A 26,422-nucleotide genomic window follows, 5' to 3' on the forward strand; every position below is an offset into this window, starting at 1 on the left:
TTTTTTAAAAAAAAAAGGAGATACCATGATTTTCGTATTGAAACTAATCAAATTGTATTATTACCTGTATTTGTTGCCTTACCTTGACCTGCATAAACAAAGATAAGAGTTATCTGCCCTTTTGTAACCCCAGCTGTGTTTGTGTGTGTCGGCGTTCGTACCTCCATTGAAACACAAATATTAATCAGACATGGAGTCTACAGAATTTGAATTTCCAGGGATGACAAGTGAGAAACATCCCGAATGTTTCAACATCGAGGCCATGCCACCTCAACCGAAAGACAAAAAACCTGGGCAACTTCCCGATCACCTTATCAAACAATTTTTTGAGGAGGTATGTTTCAGTATTATCGTTTTTTTTTTACTTCACACACCATAAATGGATACAGATATGATGAGCAAATATAACAGTAAAATATTTCATAATTGCCTAATAGATATATTGGAGGTTGCGTAAAAAAATTTAGTAACGACAATATAGTCCGGTTATTACATACATGCATATATGGTAGCCTGGTAGTGAAATAATTTTAGTATCAGTGATTCACAGTAAGCACATGTAGTGTACATATGTATTTGATTCTCGCACGTTTTTTGGAACTATTCTGTAAGTTTTTGTAATCTATACTGGCGAAAGTAATATTCTAGAAATCAATATTACATGTTAATATTAACCAATACTTGTATCAAAATGAACTTGAAATAGTCCGGATAAGCACTTTGTCATTGTAGATAGATCTAATTATACTTAAATGTAGAATAGTCTACTGAAGGAATAGAGCAGGGATGGGGTAATTGAAAAAAGTAATTGTAATTGACTGTAATTAATTACATTTTTTGAAGTAATTGGAAGTAATTTGTAATTGAACATTTTTTCAATTACTTGTAATTGTAATTTAATTAATTACACTGAAAAAATACCATGTAATTTCAATTACTTTATATAATACACATTCATGATATATCGTCACCACTACCTCCCCATTTTACTGGTTTTTAATTTTTTGTTAAACATATCCTAAATCCTTCAATTATACAAAATCTTAGGTTAATGTTTACAAAAAATAATTAAATGATTGGCTTGATAATAATAAACTAGTTTCTTTCTAATCATTATATACAATGTATGTAAATTTTGAATTTTTTAATCTATGTTTATAAATATGAATTTTGAACCACCCTTCTTAGGTCTATTCAGCTATGAAACACACATTTATTATATTTCAATCTTTGTTGTTTGATCAATAATAAAGATAAAGAAGGTGTGTGTCATTAATTAAGTTCTCTTTTGTTGAGAAGAGATAATTGCCCTCCAGATCACAGCTTTAAATTGCAATCAAAACAAATCAACTCCTCTAAAGAGATACATGTATTCATTCCATGATTTTGAAGACAAAGCCAATGGAGATAATCATTTCAATTTAAAATGCTCCGCTAGCTTTAGAAAAGAAAAACTTTCAATTTGATAATTATTTTAACATAAAAACAGATTTTTATGAATGAATTTTCTATCTGTACAATTCTGATTTATGAAGTAAAATTGTTCAACATAAATAGCAATTTAGGATGTTCAGGTTACCTTCAAAGGAAATATTTAATTTGAGGGGTTACAGTTGCAACTCATTTCACTCTGTTAAAATTCTCACTTTTAATCAAATATCATAAGCCATGCAATTTGTGTACATGTAGGTTTTGTGTGGTGGAAACTGCATCAAACTGATCTCGGATAGTTCTTTAAGAGATTCTTATTGTTTTGTAAATAAATGTTATAAATTAAACCAGAATGATACACAATGCCTATACATGTAGCATATTATTTCTTGTACTGTTTGTGCAGAGGCTGAGCTTATATACAAATAAATGATGTTTTGTATATTCATTGACAAGGATTATTAAAATTTTCAAAAAAATTAAAAATGTAATTTGTAATTTAATTAATTACTTTTGCAAAGTAATTGTAATTTAATTAATTACATGTCTTAGAAAGCCTGTAATTTAATTGTAATTTAATTGAAGAAAAAGTCAAAGTAATTGTAATTTAATTAATTACTTTTTAAAGTAATTGACCCCATCCCTGGAATAGAGTATCTGGAGTTCGATAATAAAAAAAAACACAAAAAAGGCACTTCTCATCTTTTTAAATAATTATAATTTACTAACTAAGCATAATCCGACATGTAGATACAATTTGTTTATAACAAATTGTACAAGTGTCCCCATTTTTCTATATGAAGTCGATGCACAGTTAGTGTGTTGATCTGAAGGTCCTTCAACTTTAATATCAGCTTATGACCATTAAAATCTATTGAATTGGTACACTGGTACTTAGACGCGCACTTGATATCTCCGTCTATAATTATCATAGGTCGAGAGACTTGAAATCATAACTTACAGTCTTGATCATAGAAACTTGCATCTGCTGCGCAGATGTAAATAATTCAAGCTAGTTTATTAAATAAATGAGTATCCTTAATTCAGATAAATTCGATGAAACCGTATACGGTAGTTTTGTAAGGGTGTCAGATCAACCCAGACAAAAGAAGACGACGAAATTTAGTAAATAGATACATTAATTTAATAAATGAATAAAAATAATAATAAAGATCGCAAAATTCTTTCATTATTATTTATTCACTTATTTATTATATATTTTTGTTTTGATTTGAACATAGTTTATTGACATTTATAATTACAAAGGGATTGGACACAAGTTCTGAAAACTTATTAAGCCCTCTCCCTAAATGTAAATTACAAATTGAAATTGTCACAGTTAAAAATTAAGCTTTTAAAGTATGCAATATTTGCAAAAATTTACAAATCGATGCATTTTGCAGATAAATATGCATGTACTAGATACATTTAACTTTGAACATATACATGTACTGATATATTAATTAATGCTAACAAGGAAATCTACCAGAATGTATAATAAATTTTTGAACAAAAGAAAAGAGAAGTCCATTCTCTGTAGCACCCAATGAATCGACCCCCTTAATAAGATAAGACCGCGGAACATTAACTGACAAAATTGGAAATTTGCAGCTTACGTCATTTCCATCCGTTACAATCAAAACATTTAATGATAGACATTGGAACGGGCGGGAACAATTCGGCACGGACGTCCGAGAAAACATTGGATTGAAATTCTAGTTTGAAATTCATTTTCAATCCACCTCAGCTAGGCTAGAACGCACAGTGTTACTGAATGACCCAGAAGACAATAATTTCAATTTCGGAATAGTTTGAAATTTATATAAGTAAATTGATTGGCTATGTCATGTATATGTGCAACAAGGTTTCCAAAACAACTCGAAACTTTACTGGAAATTATTGAAGGATGTTTTTAAAACTAAAGTTTCCTCTGATATTCCACCATTACAATATACAACAGATACTGGTGACACAAATATTGCCTATTCCAATGAAGAGAAAATAGATGTACTTAATAACTATTTTACTTCTGTATCATGTGTTGATGACAGTGGGTCAGAATTACCTGATACATATTATGTTTGTTATAATGAAATTAGTAATGTATGCATTAGTAAACAAGAAATAATTGATATTATATCAATACTCCCTACAAACAAGGCCATTGGTCCTGACAACATTAGTCACAAGATGTTAAAATCTGCAAAGTTTTCTATTGCCAAACCGCTTTGTTTGTTGTTTAATCGATCGTTAAATGAATGTATTTTCCCCTCAGAATGGAAACTAGCTAACGTACTTCCTCTTTTTAAAAAAGAAGATCCTTCTTTAATGTCAAACTATAGACCAGTTTCGTTGCTGAGCTGTGTAGGGAAAATCATGGAACGAGTTGTTTTTAAGTATATTTACAATTATATTCATGATAATAATCTTTTTTATAAATATCAGGCTGGTTTCTTACCTGGTCACTCTACTGTATATCAGTTAATTGAAACATATGATAATATTGTTAAATCTATTGATGATGGTAAATTTTGTTGTTTGATATTTTGTGACCTATCAAAAGCATTTGATCGTGTCTGGCATAAAGGTATCTTGTTCAAACTTAAAACATATGGGATAAATGGAAATTTGTATAAATGGATAGAAAGCTATTTAGAATGTAGGTATCAAAGAATTTTGTATCGTAATTTGTTATCATCACCTAAACCTTTGTTTGCTGGTGTTCCTCAGGGCTCAGTATTAGGGCCACTTTTGTTTTTAATCTATGTGAATGATGTTGCTGATAATATGATCACTTTATGTAGACTATTTGCAGATGACAATTCTTTGCAGCATTCATCTCAAAATATGAAAATTATTGAAAGAAATCTTAATCAAGATCTTAATGCACTGGAACTTTGGTCAAAAAAATGGTTAATGAAATTCAACCCCTCTAAAACTAAAGCAATAATTTTCAGTACAAAGAAAAACATCGAATATCCTAAGCTTCTCTTTCAACAATGTCAATTGGACTTTGTCACTGAGCACAAACACCTTGGAGTATTATTTTCTCATGATGCTAGTTGGTCATCACATATTGAAAATTTACTGGCTAGTGCCTACAGAAAATTGGCTCTATTAAAAAAATTACAATTTAAAATGAATCGAAAATCTCTCTCCCTTATGTATACGTCATTTATAAGACCACAACTTGAATATGCTTCTGTGGTATGGGGCTGCTGTCAAAACAATGATAACGATAAACTAGAAAAATTGCAACTTTATGCTGCACGAATTGTCACAGGTTTAACAACTATAGCCTCTAAAGATTCACTTTACTTCGAAACGGGATGGGAACCACTTAGTTGTAGAAGACAGACAGCAAGATTAAAGACATTTTTTAAAATGCATAATAATTTAGTACCAGATTATCTAATGGACATACTTCCCAATATGCGATGCAATACATCTAGCTATTCTACTAGAAATTCTGAAAATTATGATATTCCAAAATGTAGATTACAGACTTATAAGTCATCGTTTATTCCTACTGTAGTTAATGAATGGAACTCATTACCACTTGAAAATAGAAACTTACAACTGTTGTCAAATTTTAAATCTAAAATAAGTATTAAAAAATCTGCCCCACCGTCATACGTTGAATATGGTAACAGGCGACTGAATGTTCTCCAGACCAGACTTCGACATAATTGTGCATTAAATATTGACCTCTACAGATGTAATTTAATCTCAAGTCCTTTATGCTCATGTGGCAAAAAAGAAGATTCGTATCATTATTTTTTTATATGTCCAAAATATAAAGAAGCCAGAAAGGAATTTCTTGATAAATTTTTATTATTTGATAAAATTCACATTTTAGATACACATGTTTTATTATGGGGGATAGATTCATTGAGTGCTGTGGAGAATGAACGTCTTTTCTGTATTGTTCAAACTTTTATTAAACATTCTGGCAGATTTACATGTTAGTATTAGTATTATTATAAATATATTTATTTATATATACATGTATATGCAAAATTATATGTATGATTTCTTAAAATGCATTGATTTGTAAATTTTGTAACACTAATATTGAATATTTTGAATGTACATATTTAACTGTGACCTAATTTAATTTAATTTAATTTTTGTCATTTACATGTAGGGAGAGGGCTTAATAAGTTTTTAGAACTTGTGCCCAATCCCTTTGTAATTAAAAACTACAATAAAATATGTTCAAACCAAGGTTTCCACTAATTTTAAATATTCCATTCTCTATCCAATGCATATGGCTTCCCAGGGACTCATAAGGGTGTGGTTCTTTCCTTGTACATGCATATGTATATAATTTACGGTATATATAATACTTTTCGGTGATATGGATTTAAAGTACTACATTTAATAATACGGAACATACGTGTACACACACAAATGTACGTGGAAATACAAGTAAGCTACATCAGTAACATAACCTTATTCATAAAATGAATAGAGTTAAATTCCCGACTTTTTTTACTCATGGTACACATTAAGTATTATTTACTATATAATATTTGAGACAATATGAGGAATGTCTCATTCTTGACCTAAAAATAAAAGTATAATTTCCCTGAAATAAGATACGTTTGTTTCACATTAAGTGATATAATACAGAGAAGTGAATGTCCTGTAAAGTAAATGCGTCACAGTTTGTTTTGTTCACCTGAGATTTTAAATCTTCTGACCATTATTATAGATGTACCGTTGTAAAGTTTTCGTGATGTTTTCGTACTCTAAGGATGGGGTCTTCTTAGCGACTACTATTTTTACCTTTGTGACTTCAAAATGCCCCGCCCCCTCTGATAGGGTTTAAGTGATACCTTATGCGAATCTGTCCTTGTCAAAAAATATACATGTACTTAATACGAGTATATATACTACAGGTTTGCTACTACTAAGTACAAGGAAGACATTTCAGTAAGGGGGATTCTTTGACACACGCTGACAAAAAAAAAAAAAAAAAAAAAAAAAAATCACCAGACGTTGTTAATGAGGGGGCATAACCGTTGATAAAGTTCGTTTTCTATTGAATGATAGTTATTTGTTTGAAAATTATCTGGGGAGCACCCCCCCTCCTGCGTTTTGTAATTTGTACGGTACTGAGCTATGATCAGTACATTGACGGTAATCCATAACGTTTAATTTTCTAGTGAACGTAAAACTGCGCTATATACTTCTAAAATAATGTACTAGCTCAAACCTTAAAATAGGTTAGGCTGAAAGTAAATCAGACATGAAGTACAACCATTCCTAAACCGTGTACTTACAATCCACTAAGTTATGTTAAACTGCATAAGATATATATTCTTGTATAATTAATATAGGCCAAATCGCAACATCAGATATTGTAAAGTAGCGGGTAATCAATGGAAAAGTGATGTCTATTCTGTAATAATTTCTTGAACCTCGATCCGTTATCTGAGCCATTTCTCATAAAGGTTTTTTTTAATACAAAGAGGGGAGATTTTTGACTGTTTTATTTGCACAGTACTTGCTTTTATGCACATGTATTTTCTTACACATATTTATCAAATTATAATCGTCAATTTATCATACATATCAAATTAAGTTTTCATGATTTGCAAAAATTACTATCTTATATATACACTCGTACATGTACGTGTATCAAACTAACATTTCATGATTAAAATTTCTTATGTACATCAAATTAATATTTAATGAATCGGTTATTTAACTTTCTTATATATTTTTGAATACTTAAAGATTCTACTGTATTTAAAAAAAAAAAAAAACATTTAATTATTTGATAATTAAAAATATGAAATTTTAAATTCTAATGCAAAAAAACTCCAAATATGGCCAAATGAAGATTTTGATACATAGCCACTGTCTGCAGCAGCTTCGTTCAAAGAAATGTATATGCTATGTGTTTTCTTTGTAGGGTTATATTCTGGTAGAGGATTTTTTCGACACTGAAAAGGAATTGGATCCAGTGAGAGAAGCTATTAATGATTTGGTAGATGGACTTGCTAAAAAACTTTATGATGCTGGCAAGATTAAAAGTAAGTCTGTAAGGATTGATAAGATAATACAATAAATACACCACTAGGGATCGTACAGACAGTTTTGTATATAGTTTTGATTTTTATTCTTCTTTGCTTACCAAATCAAAGAACAACATATAAAGAGATGGATTTGCAATGTATTAGAATGCATGTTTGTCTTAAATATGTATACAAGGTATGTTCAATTTTTATAATTGTTTTAAATGAGAAGAACCCCCTCCTTTTCCAGCAAGAATAATGTGTAAAAAATGAGAATAAACAAGATCAACCAAACATTACTTACAAACACATCTATTTTTATACCCCCGCTTGAAAAGTGGGGGTATATAGCGAAGGGGGTATCCGTTCGTCCGTCATGCTGTACGTCCGTCCGTTACGCTTTGGGGTACCCATCTCTTATCGGCAACTTCTCTTATACCAATGATTGAAATTTAATGAGACTCTCACAGAATCTTTATTACATAGTACCATTGTGTACCTCCTATTTTATTTTTTGATTGGACAAATATTTCGGGTTTCCAATAATTATAGCAAAACATAGACACTGCCATTCTTTCTATAATATTGAGGGATATCCATCTCTTATCCGCAACTCCTCCTATACCACGGAATAAAATTTAATGATACTTTCACAGAATCTTTATTTCATATTGCCATTGTGCACCCCCTATTTTATTTTTTGATCGGACACTAAATGACTTACTTCGGATCTCCCGTAGCTAAACATGGTCTTTGCCATTATAATCATATTATATGGGAGGCGGGGGTATCATTTTGTACGCTTAGTGCTCACAGTACCTCTAGTTCATTTAAGAAGGATGGATGGCCATGGCCATTTTTAGACTATTGAACCTCCTGGAAAGGTGCAGATTTGTATAAAAGTATAAGAACTTGCTTAAATATTATAGCTGGAACATGGTTTTTCTTTACTAAATAATTATAAATTATGGCTAGAAAAAGCAAATTTCATATCTTTAGGGGGATCTTTTAGGTAATTTGGGTAACCACCCAGCCCCGCCCCCACCTTAAAAGTACAGAAAGACTAATAAGGCAAGCTGTGAGTCTGTCTGTAACACAGGCCTTACATCAACAATTTGACACCTATTTATTTTTTTTACTGACTAATTCAATTTCCTTGTAGAATTGTATAAAGAATGCGGATTTTTTGAACGACTTACGAAAATAGAGGCAGAATTTCCAGGAGCCAACATTCTTTTACACAAGATGGGCAAGCTCCCACAGGTATGGAATCGTTAAGCGACTTATCAATCTGTAATATTATGATTGCATATACATGTATTTAACAATCAGTTGCAAAATATATTGACGACAAAATGTTTGTCGTCGACAATAACAAAAGTTGTACCAGAAGATTTGTCATGTGTACTATAATATATGTACTTTTATTAGTAAATACTGACGAAAATTTTGAAACGAAAGCTTTTCCATGACGCAGAAGTCTTAATTGTTTTGACACCAGTAACTACAGATCGAGTAACAAAATCCAATACACTTGTAACAAAAGCTGATGGACTTAATAGATCACGTGGTTGTTACTAAGTCGCGTGATGGGATGAAAAGTAGTGAAATTTTTATGAAATATCAAATAAATCCCATTGGGACATCTAAAACACGATACAGCTAATTTATGCCAATATGCAACTTATTTATGCTTGCATGTACATGTACCTAATTTATGCAAATTACATGAAACTATTCAAATAATTTAACTTGCTTTGGATAACATGCAGCTTATTTATAAGTTCAGCTATAGACATTCTTGCAAGCTGACTTGCATGGCAACATAAAAGAATTGCATGTTTACATAAATGAGTTACATGTCGACATACGAGTGGATTAAGTACAGTAAGCTGTATACAGACATAAAAGAAGTTTCTTGTTAAGTAAGTCAGCATGAGTGAGTTGCATAAATTAATTGCATACAAAACCATTTGTAGTCCCGTATTTCTTTAGAGGATTTTCTCAGATTTTACCCAAACATATATTTTCTAAATTTGAATTTAGACCCACTGTATAAACCTGTCCCTACTCTTGGGTCATAGATTGAACACTAAAATTTATAAAACAGAATATGAAGATGCTTACTTATGAATTTGAGACTTTGTGGTCCTGTTATTCTTGAGAATATCACATATTTTAGGTCACCTGAGTCATTCAGGTAACGTTTGAATTGCTATTTATTTTTGTCCTATAACGTGTCGACCATCGTACGTCGTCAGTCAAGCGTTCACATTTGAACATTTTCAGTTTCTTCTCTGGAACCGCTGAACAAATCTCAACCAGTTTTGGTATGTACATGTAGCATCTATGGGCAAAGGGTAATAAAAATGATAAATTTCATGGTCTCTGCCTTCCAAGGGCCTGAGGGATGGGACCAAAGCCATAAAAAACTAGCTCAATCTTTTAAAATCTTATTTACTCCTGGGCATCAAGAAGTCAAACTGCTGGAATGATTATAATAAGCATTTCAAGCCCTCAAACAAAATTGTGAAATCCATGGCACCTGGGTTAGATGTTCTTGAGTTAGGGTGGGGCTCTATTGATTATATAGAGAAAATGCATTTAAAGATATGAAAATCTTCTTTGCTCATCGGAATTATGCAGACAAACTAAGTGCAAGGTTATGATGAGCAAGGATGCCTCTTCCAAATTTGTATATCTTGGTGAGGAATCTTGGTGTTAGGTAGAGGTTCTATTAATGATTGATGAACATGTAGTGAAAATGCATTAATACTCTGAAAATCTTTTTCTGCTCCTGAGCATTATGCAGACAACTTCATGTACTTTCATGGTTATAATGAGCAAGGGGGGCTTTTCCAAAAATTGTAAAATTCATGCCCCCAGGGTCAGGGGTTCTGGTGTTAGAACAGGGCTCTGTTGAATATGTAGTAAAAATGCATTAATTATGTAGCTGGTTTTTCCATACCAGAAATACCACAATTTCTTTCTGCATCTACAATTTCATGATTACATACTTAGGTTACTATTGGTAAAAGATATCCATTGCTTAGAACCTTTTACAACAACAATCAATGTCTGCATCTTGTCTATTTGCAAGTCCTGCCGTCTCTCTAATAAGGTTAGTTTCTGATAAACTAGACCTTAATTTGTATCACAAACTGTCCAAATAATTGATTTTAATTCCAGGCTTTCAGAGACCTCTGGTCAAATGATAGATTATTAAATGTCATCGAGCAACTGATTGGACCAGATATTGCAACGTCACCGGTGTGGAATCTGAGGACGAAGACACCGAAAAATAATGCAACTATCGTACCCTGGCATCAAGGTCAGCCATCTGTAGATATAGAGGATATTATATGATTATTGCTGTTTTGAGGTCAATACGATGATTTAGATACCTGAGGAGTACAATATTCAACGTGTGAGGTGAATACTACATGTATATACTTCGACGGTGGAAAAATCATCGTATTGACTGAAAAAAACAGCTGTACAGTAATTGTTTTATTGTATAATTCAAAATAAAATGATACAAACTCGTAAAACAATCCATACTGTCTTGTCTAGACATTTGCTGAAGCTGTAACCAAACGCCATGAGAGAAGCGGGTATAAAATAAATATAACCAGTTCTAATTTATTGGAATTATTTAATCTGGTTAAAGTGCGGTGTAGAAAAAATAAATATCAAACAGTACAAGTAGGATAAATTTTCTAATGGGAGACATTATAAGAAAAAAAAATTGAAAACATCAGAAAAAAATCTTTCAGTAGCCCACTGCCCCTCGAAGAAATTTCTACAAATTCCAAATTTTATTAATTGGGGTGGGGGTGGGGGGGGTAAGGGGATGTTAGGGTGGATTAATTGAAGGGGCACCCTTTCAATGAAATACTAAAGTAAATGTAAAAATTTATGCGAAGAAAAAAGTGTGTGGAAGGGGACATACCCCCTGCATCCCCACCCATTCTTTGCGCCTGAATGTTATGTTAATTGTGTTGAAGTAGGGTGCTAGTGAAATAACTTTCCAAAACTATTTGTTTTCAGTTTGGAATTTCCCAATCTATTTGAAGTCCCATGAAGGAAAAATAAATCCTTATAATGTTCACCTGGAAGGTTACGTGCAGGTGAACATAACGTATTTTTTTTTCTACAATGTTGGATCTCAGCCAATCAGAGAGATGGGAATTATTCAATCATATAATTAAAAAAAGTTAGCTTGGTTGGTGGTTTATTCAAAAAATGTAGAGATTTTCAGAAACACAAAAAGAACCTTCACACCTATAAGAGCTCTTTATCACTGTTGTGTTGATTTTTTGTATCTGAAAGCTCGATACACATTTACAAGTATACATGTAGGTAAACATGTACAACCTCTGTGATCATGCTTACATTGTCATTAAGTATATATATATTTCTGTTAATATATTTTAATCTACATTGCATTCTCACTTTCAAGCTGATTTTTTTTTTTGGAATTCTAGATAGTGGATATTTTGACAATCAGTCATACAAAGTTATGATACCCACGGCCTGGATACCTTTACTTAATACCGATGATTTCAATGGAGGAATGCAAGTATGTTTAGGAGTAATTGAATTGTAGTAAACTATTGAAATATGCATAAAATTCTTAAATAATATGATTGCAAAACAACATGCTAGCTTCTGATTTTCTGTAACATTCACAAGGAAATGTTTTAAAAACATTTTTATGAATTTCATATTGAACATTCGTATTAAGTTCATTCTTTGATTGAAGATTCTCTCTTTGGTCATAAAGATACAAGAAGACACAAATTAATTTTTGCTGACATACCTTATAATCTGATTTTTATGCTTGTAAATAAAAAAAAATCTAATTTCTTTTATAACAGATGAACTATAATGTAAAAAGTAATTAAAGATGTACATGAGGTGGTGGGAGAATAACTCGAGATGTAAAAAAAAAAAAAATCATCAGGATCATAAAATTCTCAGCATTGATTTGACACATCTTTCCGGATTTTATTGTGATTGATTATTATTGTTTAACGCCGAGTCGGCAATATTTCAGCCATATTATTTGTCATATTTATTAGCAAAATTAATGGTGTTTACCTTGTTCTTAAGGTGGCTAAAAGGGGTCACCGCTCTGGGAAAGTAGCAACGCATCAGTGTTGCTGGGGAAACACCTGGTATGTTATGCTTGAAGAGGAAGAAATGCAGAAAACGCTAGGTTTGTGAAATTTGATACGTGCAGTAAAAATTTAATCGAAAGTTATCAATTCTTTTCACATTGGGACTCTAGTAGATCCATTTTAAAAAGTAATGGGGAAAAAAGCAAAGTCAATGATATTTAACCAAAAAAAGTTTTACAGTGTTTACAATGCTAATTTTTCTTATTTAGAAATCGATTTTTTTAAACTCTTGTGTTTTTGATAATTCTTAAAGTTGCCTACGTTAGTTTAATGATCGATCACTCTCTTCACACATATAGATTTTTTTAAATAAAAAAAAGGATGGATTAATTCGTGATTTTTCACACATTTTAAAAAAAAATGTTTACGCTTTTGGAATTTGAAATACATGTAAAATAAATTTAGACGGTGTTTTTTATTATTATTATTATTACGATGATGATTATTATTATTTCACAATGTTTCTTAGAGAAATAAAGAATTGGATGCTGTGTGTAGTGAAAGATCACCAGATGTCATCTGTTTAGATTATGATTTATTTAAATGTGAATGCCAGTGTTTATCAGCGTTCATTATATTGAAGATCTTGGCCCATATTTTGAAGAACCAGTACGTTGTAACAATAGAATTATTTATGCACCTAAAATAGATATATATATATATACTTGTCTATCAGTATCTTCTATAATATGAAATGTAATTGGGAAGAAAAAGAGACTTCTAGCCGTCTTGCACGTGAAAAAAAACTTTTTGTGTACGATATTTGTACCTCCCTAATTATTTTTTAATATACGAGGGTTGTTAGAAGAGTTCGCGGACACAATGATTTACGGAAAATATATAGTGTACTGCTAGGAATTTAATTAGTCCAGCGTTGACAACGTATGTCATTCTGAGTCGTAGGAAACAAATAAAGAAATATTTTTCTGACTGTAAAGGGTGGAAAATCGTGTTAATGTCGATCTCAACTCTTGTACCAGGAAAAAAAAGTAATTAATTTTGACTGATATTTTGTTAAATTAAGGAGTGGACTTGGAGAATGACGTCATTACATGTCCGGTGCCATACGGAGGGATGCTTCTGTTTAATAACCTGACTCCTCATCGTAGGTAAGTAATATACGTAGGTTGAAAGTCAGTTTTGTTTGCAAAAAAACGCGTAGTTGAGAAACTGAAAAGCATGAATTAAACGAAACACGATTTCAAAAAAGGAAAATTGCTTACGAATTAAACGAAACACGATTTCAAAGTAAGGGAAATTGTTTCATTAATGCTTTATAATATATACGCACATCAAAGGTAAATCAATGAATGGGACTTGCAAACTGTTTTCATTGAAAATGAGAGACTTAAAAAAGTCATGATGCTACAAATTTGTGTTTCTCAGGAAAACTGATATCTGCAATTAACAGGATCAAGAAATCAAACTAAATATCAAAAGTACACGCATACAGTAATAATTTATATAATTAACTATATTGATATTTATGTATAAGTTGACGAATTCTTTATTTCTAAGCTTCTGTATTCATATTTCAGTCTTCCTAACATTTCTAATCAAATTCGGTGGGCACTTGATCTCCGATGGCAGCGACCTGACCAGCCATATGGGTTGTTTAACCTAAAGGACGGACTTGTTCTGCGCAAAGACGGCAAAAACGTTGAGCGAGACTGGGAGAAATTCGAGTCCGTGGACAGAACCATTGAACAAAAGAAATCCGTAGAAGGCTTTGTTGATGTTAGTACACATTTGCTCAATTGATTTGTCGCCCGCGTGGCTCAGTGGTTGAGCGTTTGCTATGAAGTCGCGGAGTAAGGAGTTGATCCTTACGTCACGGGTTTGAATCCACTCTGTGACGTGGAGACCGGTCCTTCGGATGAGACCGTATCAACTGAGGCCCAGTGTCACTGTAGGTGCTGACACGAAAAAGATCCCTCACTGCTCAATGGCCGTCAGTGCCGAGTACAGGTCTAAATTTGCAGCCCTCCACCACCAAGTGGTGGCGTCACAATATGAGTGAAAAATTTTCGAAGATTAAAAACAAACAAACAAACAAACAAGTATTAATTTTGCTGAGTTTTAAAGAGAGTGTAGTCTTCAAGACGTTGAAGTTTTGAATCTCAAACAACATTATCAAATATGCTACAGACCGACTAGGAAGTAAAATGAAAGATCTGGTATAATGATTTTTTTTTAAATTTTGAGATAAGTGTTACAATAAATCAAGAAACTTCTTTTTTAAGTTTGGTATGGGCTTGAAGGAAATAGAGAACTAACTTAAAGATACATGTTACAAAAGTAAATGCATACAATATAATTTATTAGTGAAACTGTAGCAAAAGTCCATGGTAAACATTCATGTAATATATATAATATAATATAATAATATACACAAAAGCCTTATATTTGAACAGACTACAAACAATTCTCACAGACTATTGAAAGACAAAACTTCTAAAAATCTGAACTGTGTTGTTAACTTTCTAACTATAACTGATTCTTTTTGAACAGGTGATAGTTGATGAAGAATTTGACACCACAATTCAAGGTCCTTGGATGAAGAAATGGAAAATTACACATATGAATGCGCATACAGATGCGCACGACCGTGCAGAGAGGAAGTGACGTTTGACCTTATGCTGTAGAGCAGAAAGACGTAGAAACATGGATCGAAGTTGGATCTGTGATATGAGCTTTTAAGATTGGCTCTTCATAATTATGATTTATATTTAAATATTTTTCTGTATATGTTTTACTTGTATGTTCATAATCACCATCATTTTGTACAACTCTAAATCCCTAAGTGTGTAAGTGACATTAATTACGTGTGATTTATAAGAAAAAATAATTATATAATAATTGTTTGAAAGAGCTTTTAAAAATCTATTTCACGGATCATCAGGGGTATATTGCAATATGAAGATGCCATTGCCAAGCAAAACAGTGTGTACTTAAGTACATTAAATTATAACCAAGTTTTTTTCACATCATATTGAATATAATTTATCCTCACATTGTCATATTTGGATATGTATATTTACTTTTTTTACATTTTTCTAAAAATCCACATTCCACAAAGACATGCTGTTATCTAGAATGTCCATAGTTATCTTTATTTATTTAGAAATTGCTCAGAGTACCTTTGTAACTGTAAGCAACATAACAGTTGTTGATAAAAAGAAATATAAGCTTTCAAGAGTACAACATGTCAGCTTATCTCCAGGTAGCTTTATTTTATACTAAACTAAAATCATAAATGTATTGAAGAAATGTGTATTTTAACAGCAAAACCATGTGCAACTTGATTTGAGATTTATACAGTTTTAAACCATGGCTGTCACAATTCAAATATTTTTATGTGTAATATATTTTTATTTTGAATAAAGGATTTAAATGAATACAGATGGATGCTTTTTGTTATGTATATCGATTGTTAATGCTTTTTGTTTATTATTTACTATCATTGTAAATGATAAGTTTGAATTAATTTTCAGTGCATCTTGGATGTTAAAAAAATCTCCGTTTCACAACATACACTTCCAATGAGTGTGATTCGAAATTCTGATTTGATTTAATATTGTACCAATTACATATTTGATTGGTATAACGAGATGCTAATTTGAAATAATAAAGTTATAAAGTATCATTTTAAAATGTAATTTGAGTTTAAAAAATTAAGTTGTTTATTGGAGAAATTGTTCATGGTTATTTTTTTATTTACAAAATGTTGCTTTTATATTGGTACTGAATGTTTATCTGAAAATAAAAATCATTATATAAAATTCAAATGCAGAACGATATACAGAATATATGATACCATTTCTTGTTTGAATAAAACACAGTTTAATGAATATTGAATTAAAACAAATACATTGTAAACCAGATGTATATTGTCCATTTTTAGCTCTTCTGAGCCAAAGGCTCAAAGAGCTGATGCTATGGCCATTTGTGCGGTGTGCGTAAACATTTTAAAATATGGGCCATAACTCAAGAACCCCTTGTCAAATCTGTCAGGGTATCCTTAGCCCAAGGGCTCCTGTTTATACTAAAACTAGGGTTGTGACCCTTAAACAAGGGGAGATAATTAGGAAAATAGAAACAAAAGTACTGGTCACTACATGTAAAAAATCTTCTTCTCAAGAACCACTCAGACTGGGCAGATTATCACCAAACTTACACAATAGGATGAGGATATGTTGTAGATTAAAATTTGCACGGGCATTTACCCTGGGACAAAGGGCGTGGTGTCAAGGTTACTTCAAAGTTGACCAAAAATTACTTTTTATTAAAATGTTGACGTTTTGCTTACTATTAGGACTAGGATCATCAAGTCTTGTCAGTTGATGTATCTAAGGACCTCATATCATGTTGACTCAAAAGTAGGTCACGGTGACCTACTTTTTTTTATTTTGCGGCCATTCTTTTTCAAAATGATATTTAGAGGCATATTTTGAACAATTTAAGGACTATGGTCCTCAACTTTTGTCAGTTGATGTATCTTGGTTCCTCGGAGTACAACAACTAAAAAGTAGGTCACCTTGACCTACTTTTTTAATTTTATGACTCATCTTTTTCAAAACAATTAAGGTCATTTATTTGAATACTGAGAGGTTTAGAATCATTAAATCTTGTAAGATTATGCATCTTGGGGTCATAAAACATACTAGTACAGTGGCCTACCTTTTGAACTTTGCAGGCATTCGACTTAAAAGCGTTTTAGAGCCATAATTTGGACATTTTAAGGCCTATGATCATAAAACTTTGTAAGTTGATGTATTTTGGGTCCTCAAAAAACGTAAATTGAAAAGTAGGTCACCGTGACCTACATTGTGCATTTAAAAATTTATGGCTTTAATTAAATATTACTAATTGGCTTAGAATCATCAAACTTTGTCAGTTGGTGCATCTTGGGTCTTCGGAGTAGGTCAACTGAAAAGTAGGTCACCGTGACCTACTTTTGAAAATTTATGACTTTAATTAAATATTACTAATTGGCTTAGAATCATTAAACTTTGTCAGTTGATGCATCTTGGGTCCTCGGAGTACAACAACTGAGAAGTAGGTCACTGTGACCTAATTTTAAAATTTTATGGCTGTATTTAATATTTTCGGGTACTATTTGGCTTAGAATCATCAGAATTTGTCAGTTGATATATCTTGCGTCCTCGAAGTAGGTCGACTGAAAAGTAGGTCACCTTGACCTACTTTTCAATTTATATGACTATAATTAAATATTTCGGGTACTTATTGGCTTATAATCATCAAACTTTGTCAGTTGATGCATCTTGGGTCTTTGGAGTAAGTCGACTGAAAAGTAGGTCACCTTGACCTACTTTTGAAAATTTATGGCTTTAATTAAATATTCAGGAACTAATTGGTTTAGAATCATCAAACTTTGTCAGTTGATTCATTTTGGGTCCTCGGAGTACGACAACTAATAAGTAGGTCACCATGACCTACTTTTGAAATTTTATGGCTGTATTTAATATCTTAGGGTACTATTTGGCTTAAGATCATCAAAATTTGTCAGTTGATATATCTTGGGTCCTCGGAGTAGGTCGACTGAAAAGTAGGTCACCATGACCTACTTTTCAATTTATATGACTATAATTAAATATTTCGGGTACTTACTGCATAAGAATCATCAAACTTTGGCAGTTGATGCATCTTGGGTCTTCGGAGTAGGTCGACTGAAAAGTAGATCACCATGTCCTACTTTTGAAAATTTATGGCTTCAATTAGATATTTCAGGTACTAATTGGCTTAGAATCATCAAAGTTTGTCAGTTGATGCATCTTGAGTCCGCAGCATCGGGAAAATTATTCCCTTTCCTATTTCATAGGAAGCCGGTACATCAAATGAATGCGAAGATTTCGTAACAGATCAAACTATCTATTTCCACGATAACTTTCCTAACTTTCTTTTTTAAAGAAGATGGGTGACAGAGTTAGTCGACTGAAAAGGAGGTCACTGTGACCTATTTTTGAAATTTTATGGCTTTATTTAAATATATCAGGTACTTATTGGCTTAGAATCATCAAACTTTAATTTGTCAGTTGATGCATCTTGGGTCCTCAAAGTATGTCATCTGAAAAGTAGGTCACTGTGACCTACCTTTGAAATTTTATGGTTATAATTTTAAAAATATTTTAGGTATTAATTGGCTTAGAATCATCAAACTTAGTTGCATCTTGGGTCCTCAGAGAATGACATGTGATAAGTAGGTCACCGTGACCAACTCTCAGGTACTAATTGGCTTAGAATCTTCTTGAGTTCTCAGAGTGTTTCATCTAAAATATAGGTCATGATGACCTACCTTTGGAATTTCAAGGCTTTATCTAAATATACAGGATACTTAGAGGCTTCAAATAGATGTGATAGGTTGTACAGTTTATGTAGAGCGATTCAAGGCCCTTGGACCTCTTGTCATTTACATAATTCGATAGGCATTAAAAAGAAAACGAAATTAGGACAGTTTGAACTATGATACAGTTTTTTGTGCTCCACGTGACGTCCTTTCTGGGTAGTGTCGATTTGAGACGTTGCATAAGATTCCGTACGACAGCAGCACATGTCTCGTTGGTTATCTTCCGGGTTTCCCTCCGAAAATGCACATTCTAAGTCTGCTAAGGATTCAAGCTCTGGTTTGTACACATTGTCTTTTAGGTATCCCCATAAAAAGAAATCTAGAGGACTTAGATCTGGGGAATGAAGAGGTCAAATGTGTGCAGTTTTGAAAGAGATGAACTTTCCATTCAATTCTTCGTGTAGCCAGTCCGTAACATTTCGAGTTGTGTGAGGCGAAGCTCCGTCCTGTTGGAACCATGTCTTCTTTAGGATTAAAACCCCTTCGAATTAAACATGGTAGAAACTTCTTCAAAAGTTCCAGATAACGAGTACTGTTAACAGTCTGAGATTCTCCTTCTTCATCTTCAAAAGAAATAGGCCCAATTATCCCTTTAGAGCTCATGGCAGCCCAAACAGTTATTTTTCTCCATGAACAGGTTTCTCCGGATAAAGATTTGGTTTTTTGCTACCCCAGTATCGAGAACTTCTCTTGTTTACTATCCCGTTTAAGTAGAAATGAGCTTCATCGGAAAACAAAATGTCATTGACTATATCGTCATGCTCCTTCATCCATTTCGCAAAAGTAAGACGGCTGTCAATGTCACTTTGCTTAAGGTGCTGCATTACAGATATTCTATAAGGCTTAAGTGTAGGTCAAATCTTAAAATTCTGTGAACACTGGATCGGCTAGATGACATAGCGTTACTCACATCACTTAAAACTTTCCTCACAGATTTTTGTGGCGTTTCCTCTATGACTTGTTGCACCTGTTGAATTATCTCTGAAATCCTCACTGACTTTGGTCTGCCTCCATTGCTCCGTCTCTTGTCTTGAATAGATCCTGTTTGCTCAAGCTTTCTTACTATTCTTAATATTTGCTGCTTAGTAACTCGTTTTTCTTTTGGAAAATCTCTTCTTAATATTCTTATAACAGTAACTGGAGACTGGGTTTGGTAATATAGTTTTAAAATGAGGGTAGCTCGCTCTTTTGGTAAATCCATTTTTATTCAACGGCAGTTTTTTAGCAATATTATGATGTAAATTTGTGACATCACAATTCCAATTAAGCGAGACATTTTCCCGCAATTTGTTGCTGCTATAAATTGTATTAATTCAACTAATAACTGAGACAAAAATCAAAGAAATTGGTCAAGGCATGTGTTTCTGGCGGTTATTTCAAATGGTATCATATAATGGTGTTCACTTGAGGGTTGAACAAAGTAAAATGTAGCACACAGTTCCTTTAAGTATTTGGAACTCTTCAACTCCAGGGAAAAAGACAATAAAGTTCAAATTACGTCCTTAAGTGCAATAAGAAGATTCTTTAAAAAATATGTTTTTAATAAAGGGTTTCAAGACAGTTTTATAAATATTCTAAGAGAGAGTTGTGGGTTCTTTCTTGAAACTTAAAATAAGAGGGGCACCTGCCCGCTGCATAGCTCATAACCGTAGATTGGTCAAAAGATTAAAAAAAAGTTCGAGGATGCCGGTCGGGGTAATATCTCCATCTCAGTTTAAAGATTATAATTAATACATGTATTTTGCGCGGTACGGAGATTAGCAGAAAATAATTGTCACATAGATTCGGAAATAAGTTATCCAATGAAATTGGAGTCACGTGCTTTGAGTCTATGAGAAGTGTTCGAATAGCACGAGAAATTAGTTCTATAGCCCGTCTTCCAAAGATGACACATCAAACTTGATTATTAAAATATAATTTTAATTATATACTAGGTACTTGTTTAAGATTTTTTTTAGAGTCTATTGTATATTATAGGGCAAAGGTTTCCAGAGGGGTTTTTTTCTCCAAAAACCTTAAGTTTTTTTTTTTTTTTTATCTCTGGTTCTTATCCTGGTCAATCAAGTTTCACATCAGTTATACACCATGTTATGTGTTATTCATATATACATTTGTATTGTTATTTAATATGTGTTATAGTTGTCGAATGTACTGTAATAAACTTCCAGCTCCTTGATATGCTTCCTGGGCTAGTCGGCAAATATATTTGCGTGTTCTTTTGGGAGAATAGAGAAGAAGTATCTAATTTTAATCCAATTTTTTGTTTCAACTTCAATTTATATGCAACATGGAGCATTTTAAAAATCACTAAATTGATAAGCGGATTTCCTGGATTGCAATTTTTCGCCTTGATCGCACTTTAAGTACATGTGCCCTGTTACAAATTTCCACGAAAAGTGACAGACAGAGTGTATATAGCGTAAATTAAGGACAGGTGATACAAACAAACTTTTATGAAAATTATTGAAAAAAAATAACAATTTTAGTCATATTTATATAAATAAGATGAATAAGTTTAACCGCATAGACTTTAGTTTGTTTTCAATCAAAGTTTCACAATAGGATTCAAGTGACAAAAAATTGTATAGATTTATACGGACTGTTGCAGAAAGGTAAAATTTTGAACATCATAGAAAGTTTACAACTTCTTAATAATCTAGAAATTTATTATTTGAAACATTTCCAACCAAAATAGGTCCAAAAAATATATACCAGTCTACACATCTATTTTTTTGTTTGTATCGTCTGTACTTAATTACATGTATAATACCATGCGGAAAAAAAACGTCCCGAGTATTTAAAAACACAATGTATGCATGTCGCATACACGTGGGTTGATGCAAAAGTAAAGTCACAGATTTAATTGTTTTACAATCTTTAATAATCAAATGTTATCAATAAAATTTTACATATTAATACCCTTTCTATTTTGACTATTGCCTTTTTTCATTCAGTTATATGCATATAAAAATAAAGTTTGTATATGCCGCATGGCAAAAATGTTACCGTTGTCCTTATGACGTTACATTTCGGCTCTGGTTTTCTTTTTATCCGCGAAATCTTCATAACCTCTCACATGTTTAAAGTTGTAGTTTTAAAACGATTTCAACTTTATCCAAATATTATTTCTGTATCTATTACTTTTGCGTAGATCATATGTAACGTCAGCCTCAAGTGACAATAAAGGTTGACTGATCGTCCAATCACTTTGAATTCTTCTTCGTCAATGGAAATGTTGACAAGGTTGATACCTTACATAACGCCAGACTTGACGTCCAAATTAAGTGAAATAATTAATATTATATAGATACAAAAGTTGCAAAAATACCAGTGTAAAAAGAAGTCAAAGGATGGACAGATGCTTGGAAGAAGAACATGCATGGAAGATAACCTTTCACTTTCTTAAACCCGCCGCTTCGCTAGTTCTATGTGTATTCACAACAGAATGCATGCACTGTGCAAAGTTAAATTTTTTTTTTTTTTTTTTTTTTTTGAAATACATGTAGCTCAAAACTAGACGATTTAGCACAAGTTGGGAGTGTACATAAAATAATTAAATGTATATGTTAGAGAATTAAAAGATTTATGGATGACGAAAATGAGTGCCGAAAAGTAACGTCATAACAACGTTCGGTATCATTCTTGACTGTGGCGATAGACAAAACCTATAAAGATGTGTTTATTTTAATGTTTTAAAAAGTATCGCATATATCTGAATGAAATTTAAAGGCAAAAATAAAAAGATAAAGGTATAAGTACATGTATATGAATTTTTGTTGATATTTTTCGATTTTTTGAGAATTATACCAGTTGTCACATTATTTTTGGATCAATCCTCGTATATATAAATTAACATTATAAACACTCATTAAAGGAGCATTAGAAAAAAAATGAATTTATGAACTACATGTAGATTAAATACATGACTTTGCATTGTGTTACACTCTTCGCTTTAAGCTCTCAGTCACAATCGAAAAAAAATTTTAAATGACCTGACAATAAAACTGGCTCACTGTTACCTATCAGGTATTACTAGAAAAAAAATTCAACATTGTAAATCTTTCTAAAAATATTGATACACCCAGTTAAGTACCATTATATCTATTAGCCCTTTAAAGGCGCTTCCTACGTACCTACAGTATTGTCTTCCTTAATCCTTTACGACACATACCAAAAATTATACACTGAAAACTTTACGGTTTAACTGTGGGACAGTATAGAGGTGGCTCGAGGAAATTAAGGTAGGTTAATTACGACCGCATAATTAGTATCTTTTATGATTTTGATGAATCATAATCAGTTATGGTTGAATATTAATAATTGAAGAAGACGGGAGATAGGGATGAAATTTTCGTAAAACTGATTGAACAATTATTATTAAATCAGATAGAATTTACATAAAATATATTACATGTACATGTACTGTCAATTTAAAATAAATAAAAAGAATTTATGGGCCGAGAGTAGTTATTAACATATGGATTAAAGGGTTTTCCATAGACGTTTAAAACATCCTTTTTATTCTTAAAAGTCTTAATAATTTCTTGTTTGTTGAACTTAGAGTGTGATTTCATAATAACTTGAAATTGTCTTTAATATTGAAACCCAAGGTAATATTTATTTTGAAACTAATGTATGGATAGACTGATTCGTTTATAATACTGTTGTTAAAGTTTATTAACGACTTATGTTTACCAAGTGAATGATAAGTTTAAATCACTGACCCTTTCTGTCAAGAATTTTCCTAACATGTGAATTTTCTTTTGTATCTATATACGCTTTAATATTTATACATGTATTTGACTTTATGCAGATAGAAAAAGAACATGGGCTGTGGTGATTGCTGTTCGAAGTTTTTTCTTGTTGTTTTCAACATGATATTTCTGGTAAATACACTTTATTTAATGAAATCATACACAGGAAAACGATTTTACGTATCATATTCCTTTAACTTTTCCCTTCAATGAAAATAAAACAACGGTAAAATATTATAAGCTTTGATATTGAAGTTCGAGAATTTTGAAACTTGATGCAATCCATTAAACTCTTGTTATAACAAAATATGATTTCATTAAAGCTTTTTGGAGGAGCATGCCTCGGCTTAGGAATTTTTGTCCTGGTGGATAAGAATGAAATTTTGGTCCTGACCCGCAGTGTGGATACAAGCAGTCTAGATGTACCCTCCCTTCTAGAATCAGCTGCTTATGCCCTCATTGCCGGAGGGGGGTTCATCTTTTTCGTGGCTTTCTTAGGATGCTGTGGTGCCATCATGAAAAACAAATGCATGCTTCTTGTGGTATGTTTCAAGAACATAAAGTACATTATAGACACGTGTTGTGTTCTTCCTAACTCTTTTCTTCACATGTTTTCAAAATTTAAGAATCATTTCTTTTGTGTCTGTAACATTTTGGGTCGACTACCATGACGCATCTAGAAAACGTGGTATACTTAATGTTTATAGAAACAATTGTGGTGACAAAAATGTATGCTAGTAGTACTATGCAAAGAATTCCTTATATGTTACAAAAAAATAACCATTTTCATTTTGTTTCCTGTTAGCTATCAGCGTAATATCATAATATTAAATTGACTAATTCTCAACAAAGGTCATGTACATGTAACATTTTTGTAAGGAAATATATTTACTTTGGAACTTTAACTATTAATACTTAAGTTAGGAAATTCTTGAGAAAAAAAAAGAATTTTGTTGTTGTTGTTGTTTTTTTAATTTTTTTTTTTTAATTCATTGTGTTTAATCACTAGATATATATTTTTGTATAATAATAACACTTTCAGTATTCAATTATCGTGGGATTGATTTTCGCTGTGGAGGCATCGGCATGTATCTTGGCAGTCGTTTACAAAAGTGATGTAAGTACAGTTTCAAAGTAGAAAATAAGAATATTTTATTAAAAATCTCTTTTTAAATACATTTTTAATGGAATTTTTCTTTTTTATATTATATGCAGTTTGACAAATACGCCAAAAGCAACCTTAATACCTTGTTGGAAACGAGATACAAAGGACCATATGACACCTCTGATGCCATCAGCTTGGCTTTAGATCTAGCATTCATCATTGTAAGTGTAGCATATTCAGGAGAACGAATAAAATATAAATATAGACAATTTTTTATGAATTAAACTACGGTTATAGATTTAACATTTCCTTTAACACTACATACATGTATTTTAGTAATTCTGTGTATTTGTATTATATCGGTGCGATCTACATGTAGCTGGAATGTTGTGGAATTGAGTCCGGCTTGGAATTTAATTCCACTGCAACGAACTGGAATACGACTTATGTCTATCAGTCCGGAGGAAGCTATACCACAGCCACGGCAGTAATACCGCCGACTTGCTGTGAGTTCACCAACAAGGACGCATTCCCGTCCGATCCCGTCACATTTTACAATTCCATGACAAATAACCAGTGTCCAATCAATGCGGCCAACTCATATTACAACCAGGTAAAATTTGCACTACATATGAAGTTTAATTATAATCATACATGTAAGTTTTTAGTAACCACACATGTGAGAAATACAACGAACTTTCGTTTTGTGCTTCATTATGTTTAATTTTTTCAATTGATGACCTGGTAGTTGATAAATTTATTAACTTCAGAGAAAAAAAAAATTAAGAAACAATTTTCGAATGATTTTGCTTCAGGGATGCTACGATCAATTACAGTCAAAGTTTGAGGCTTATCTGTACATTCTTATAGGAATAGCAGCAGGCGTCGGCGCATTAGAGGTACATGTATATATTATAAAATATACATTTTTTACCACTAAAAATGTAGAGTAGCATGAAATACTTTTATTTCTAAACGACTAGAAACAATTTATAATTAAATTATTAAACGATTTCCTTAGCTATACTTTAGCAAATGTTTTTATGGATATTAAAAATCAGCAAAATATAATCATTATTTATTTTCTTTTTAGTTAATTGGCATCATATCAGCTTGTTGTTTAATGAAAAAGAATAAAGATTCGGATATATCAGATGCAGCTAAAGCTTAGAGGACCAGATAAGTTAGAGGACCAGTTAAGCATGCGATGTGTACCGACCAATGCAAAAGCTTGAATTGAGAGTTCTCATTAATCAATCTGGAATGACGTCACATAATGACGAACTATTAATACTTCAAACATATTTTTTTTTTTAGAAAAAATATTTGTTATACTACTTGTTATGCTAAACTAGCTTTTTCCTGTTAACAATAAATACTGAAAATATAAAATATTGTTAAAGAATCTCAGAGAATGTGACAAAGGCTATATTTTGGCATTGGTTATAGTATTGTAAATATGACAAAAAAATTAAGTTTTTCCGTCCTGCAACTGCAAAAGACATTCATTTAAATCCAAATTCATTTATTTTGGAAGAACAGTCTAGTACATGTAC

General features: G+C 31.9%; 1 protein-coding gene across 1 annotated transcript; it reads left to right on the forward strand.

Annotated features, from left to right (window-relative positions):
* The first annotated feature begins 145 nt into the window (after positions 1 to 145).
* Positions 146 to 26,208, forward strand: LOC133172409 (uncharacterized). The gene is made up of 14 exons (XM_061307288.1): positions 146 to 334; positions 7,355 to 7,475; positions 8,620 to 8,720; positions 10,647 to 10,788; positions 11,945 to 12,039; positions 12,573 to 12,678; positions 13,665 to 13,749; positions 14,179 to 14,377; positions 24,085 to 24,303; positions 24,804 to 24,878; positions 24,977 to 25,087; positions 25,246 to 25,479; positions 25,682 to 25,765; positions 25,960 to 26,208. Exons 1-14 carry the CDS (start codon positions 191 to 193, stop codon positions 26,035 to 26,037), a joined length of 1,794 nt encoding a protein of 597 aa, XP_061163272.1. The 5' UTR covers positions 146 to 190; the 3' UTR covers positions 26,038 to 26,208.
* The last annotated feature ends 214 nt before the right edge of the window (positions 26,209 to 26,422 follow it).

Source organism: Saccostrea echinata, unplaced genomic scaffold (assembly GCF_033153115.1).
Source record: "Saccostrea echinata isolate AGI-Se365-2 ecotype Australia unplaced genomic scaffold, CSIRO_AGI_Sech_v1 ptg000054l, whole genome shotgun sequence".
NCBI classification, from domain to species: domain Eukaryota; kingdom Metazoa; phylum Mollusca; class Bivalvia; order Ostreida; family Ostreidae; genus Saccostrea; species Saccostrea echinata.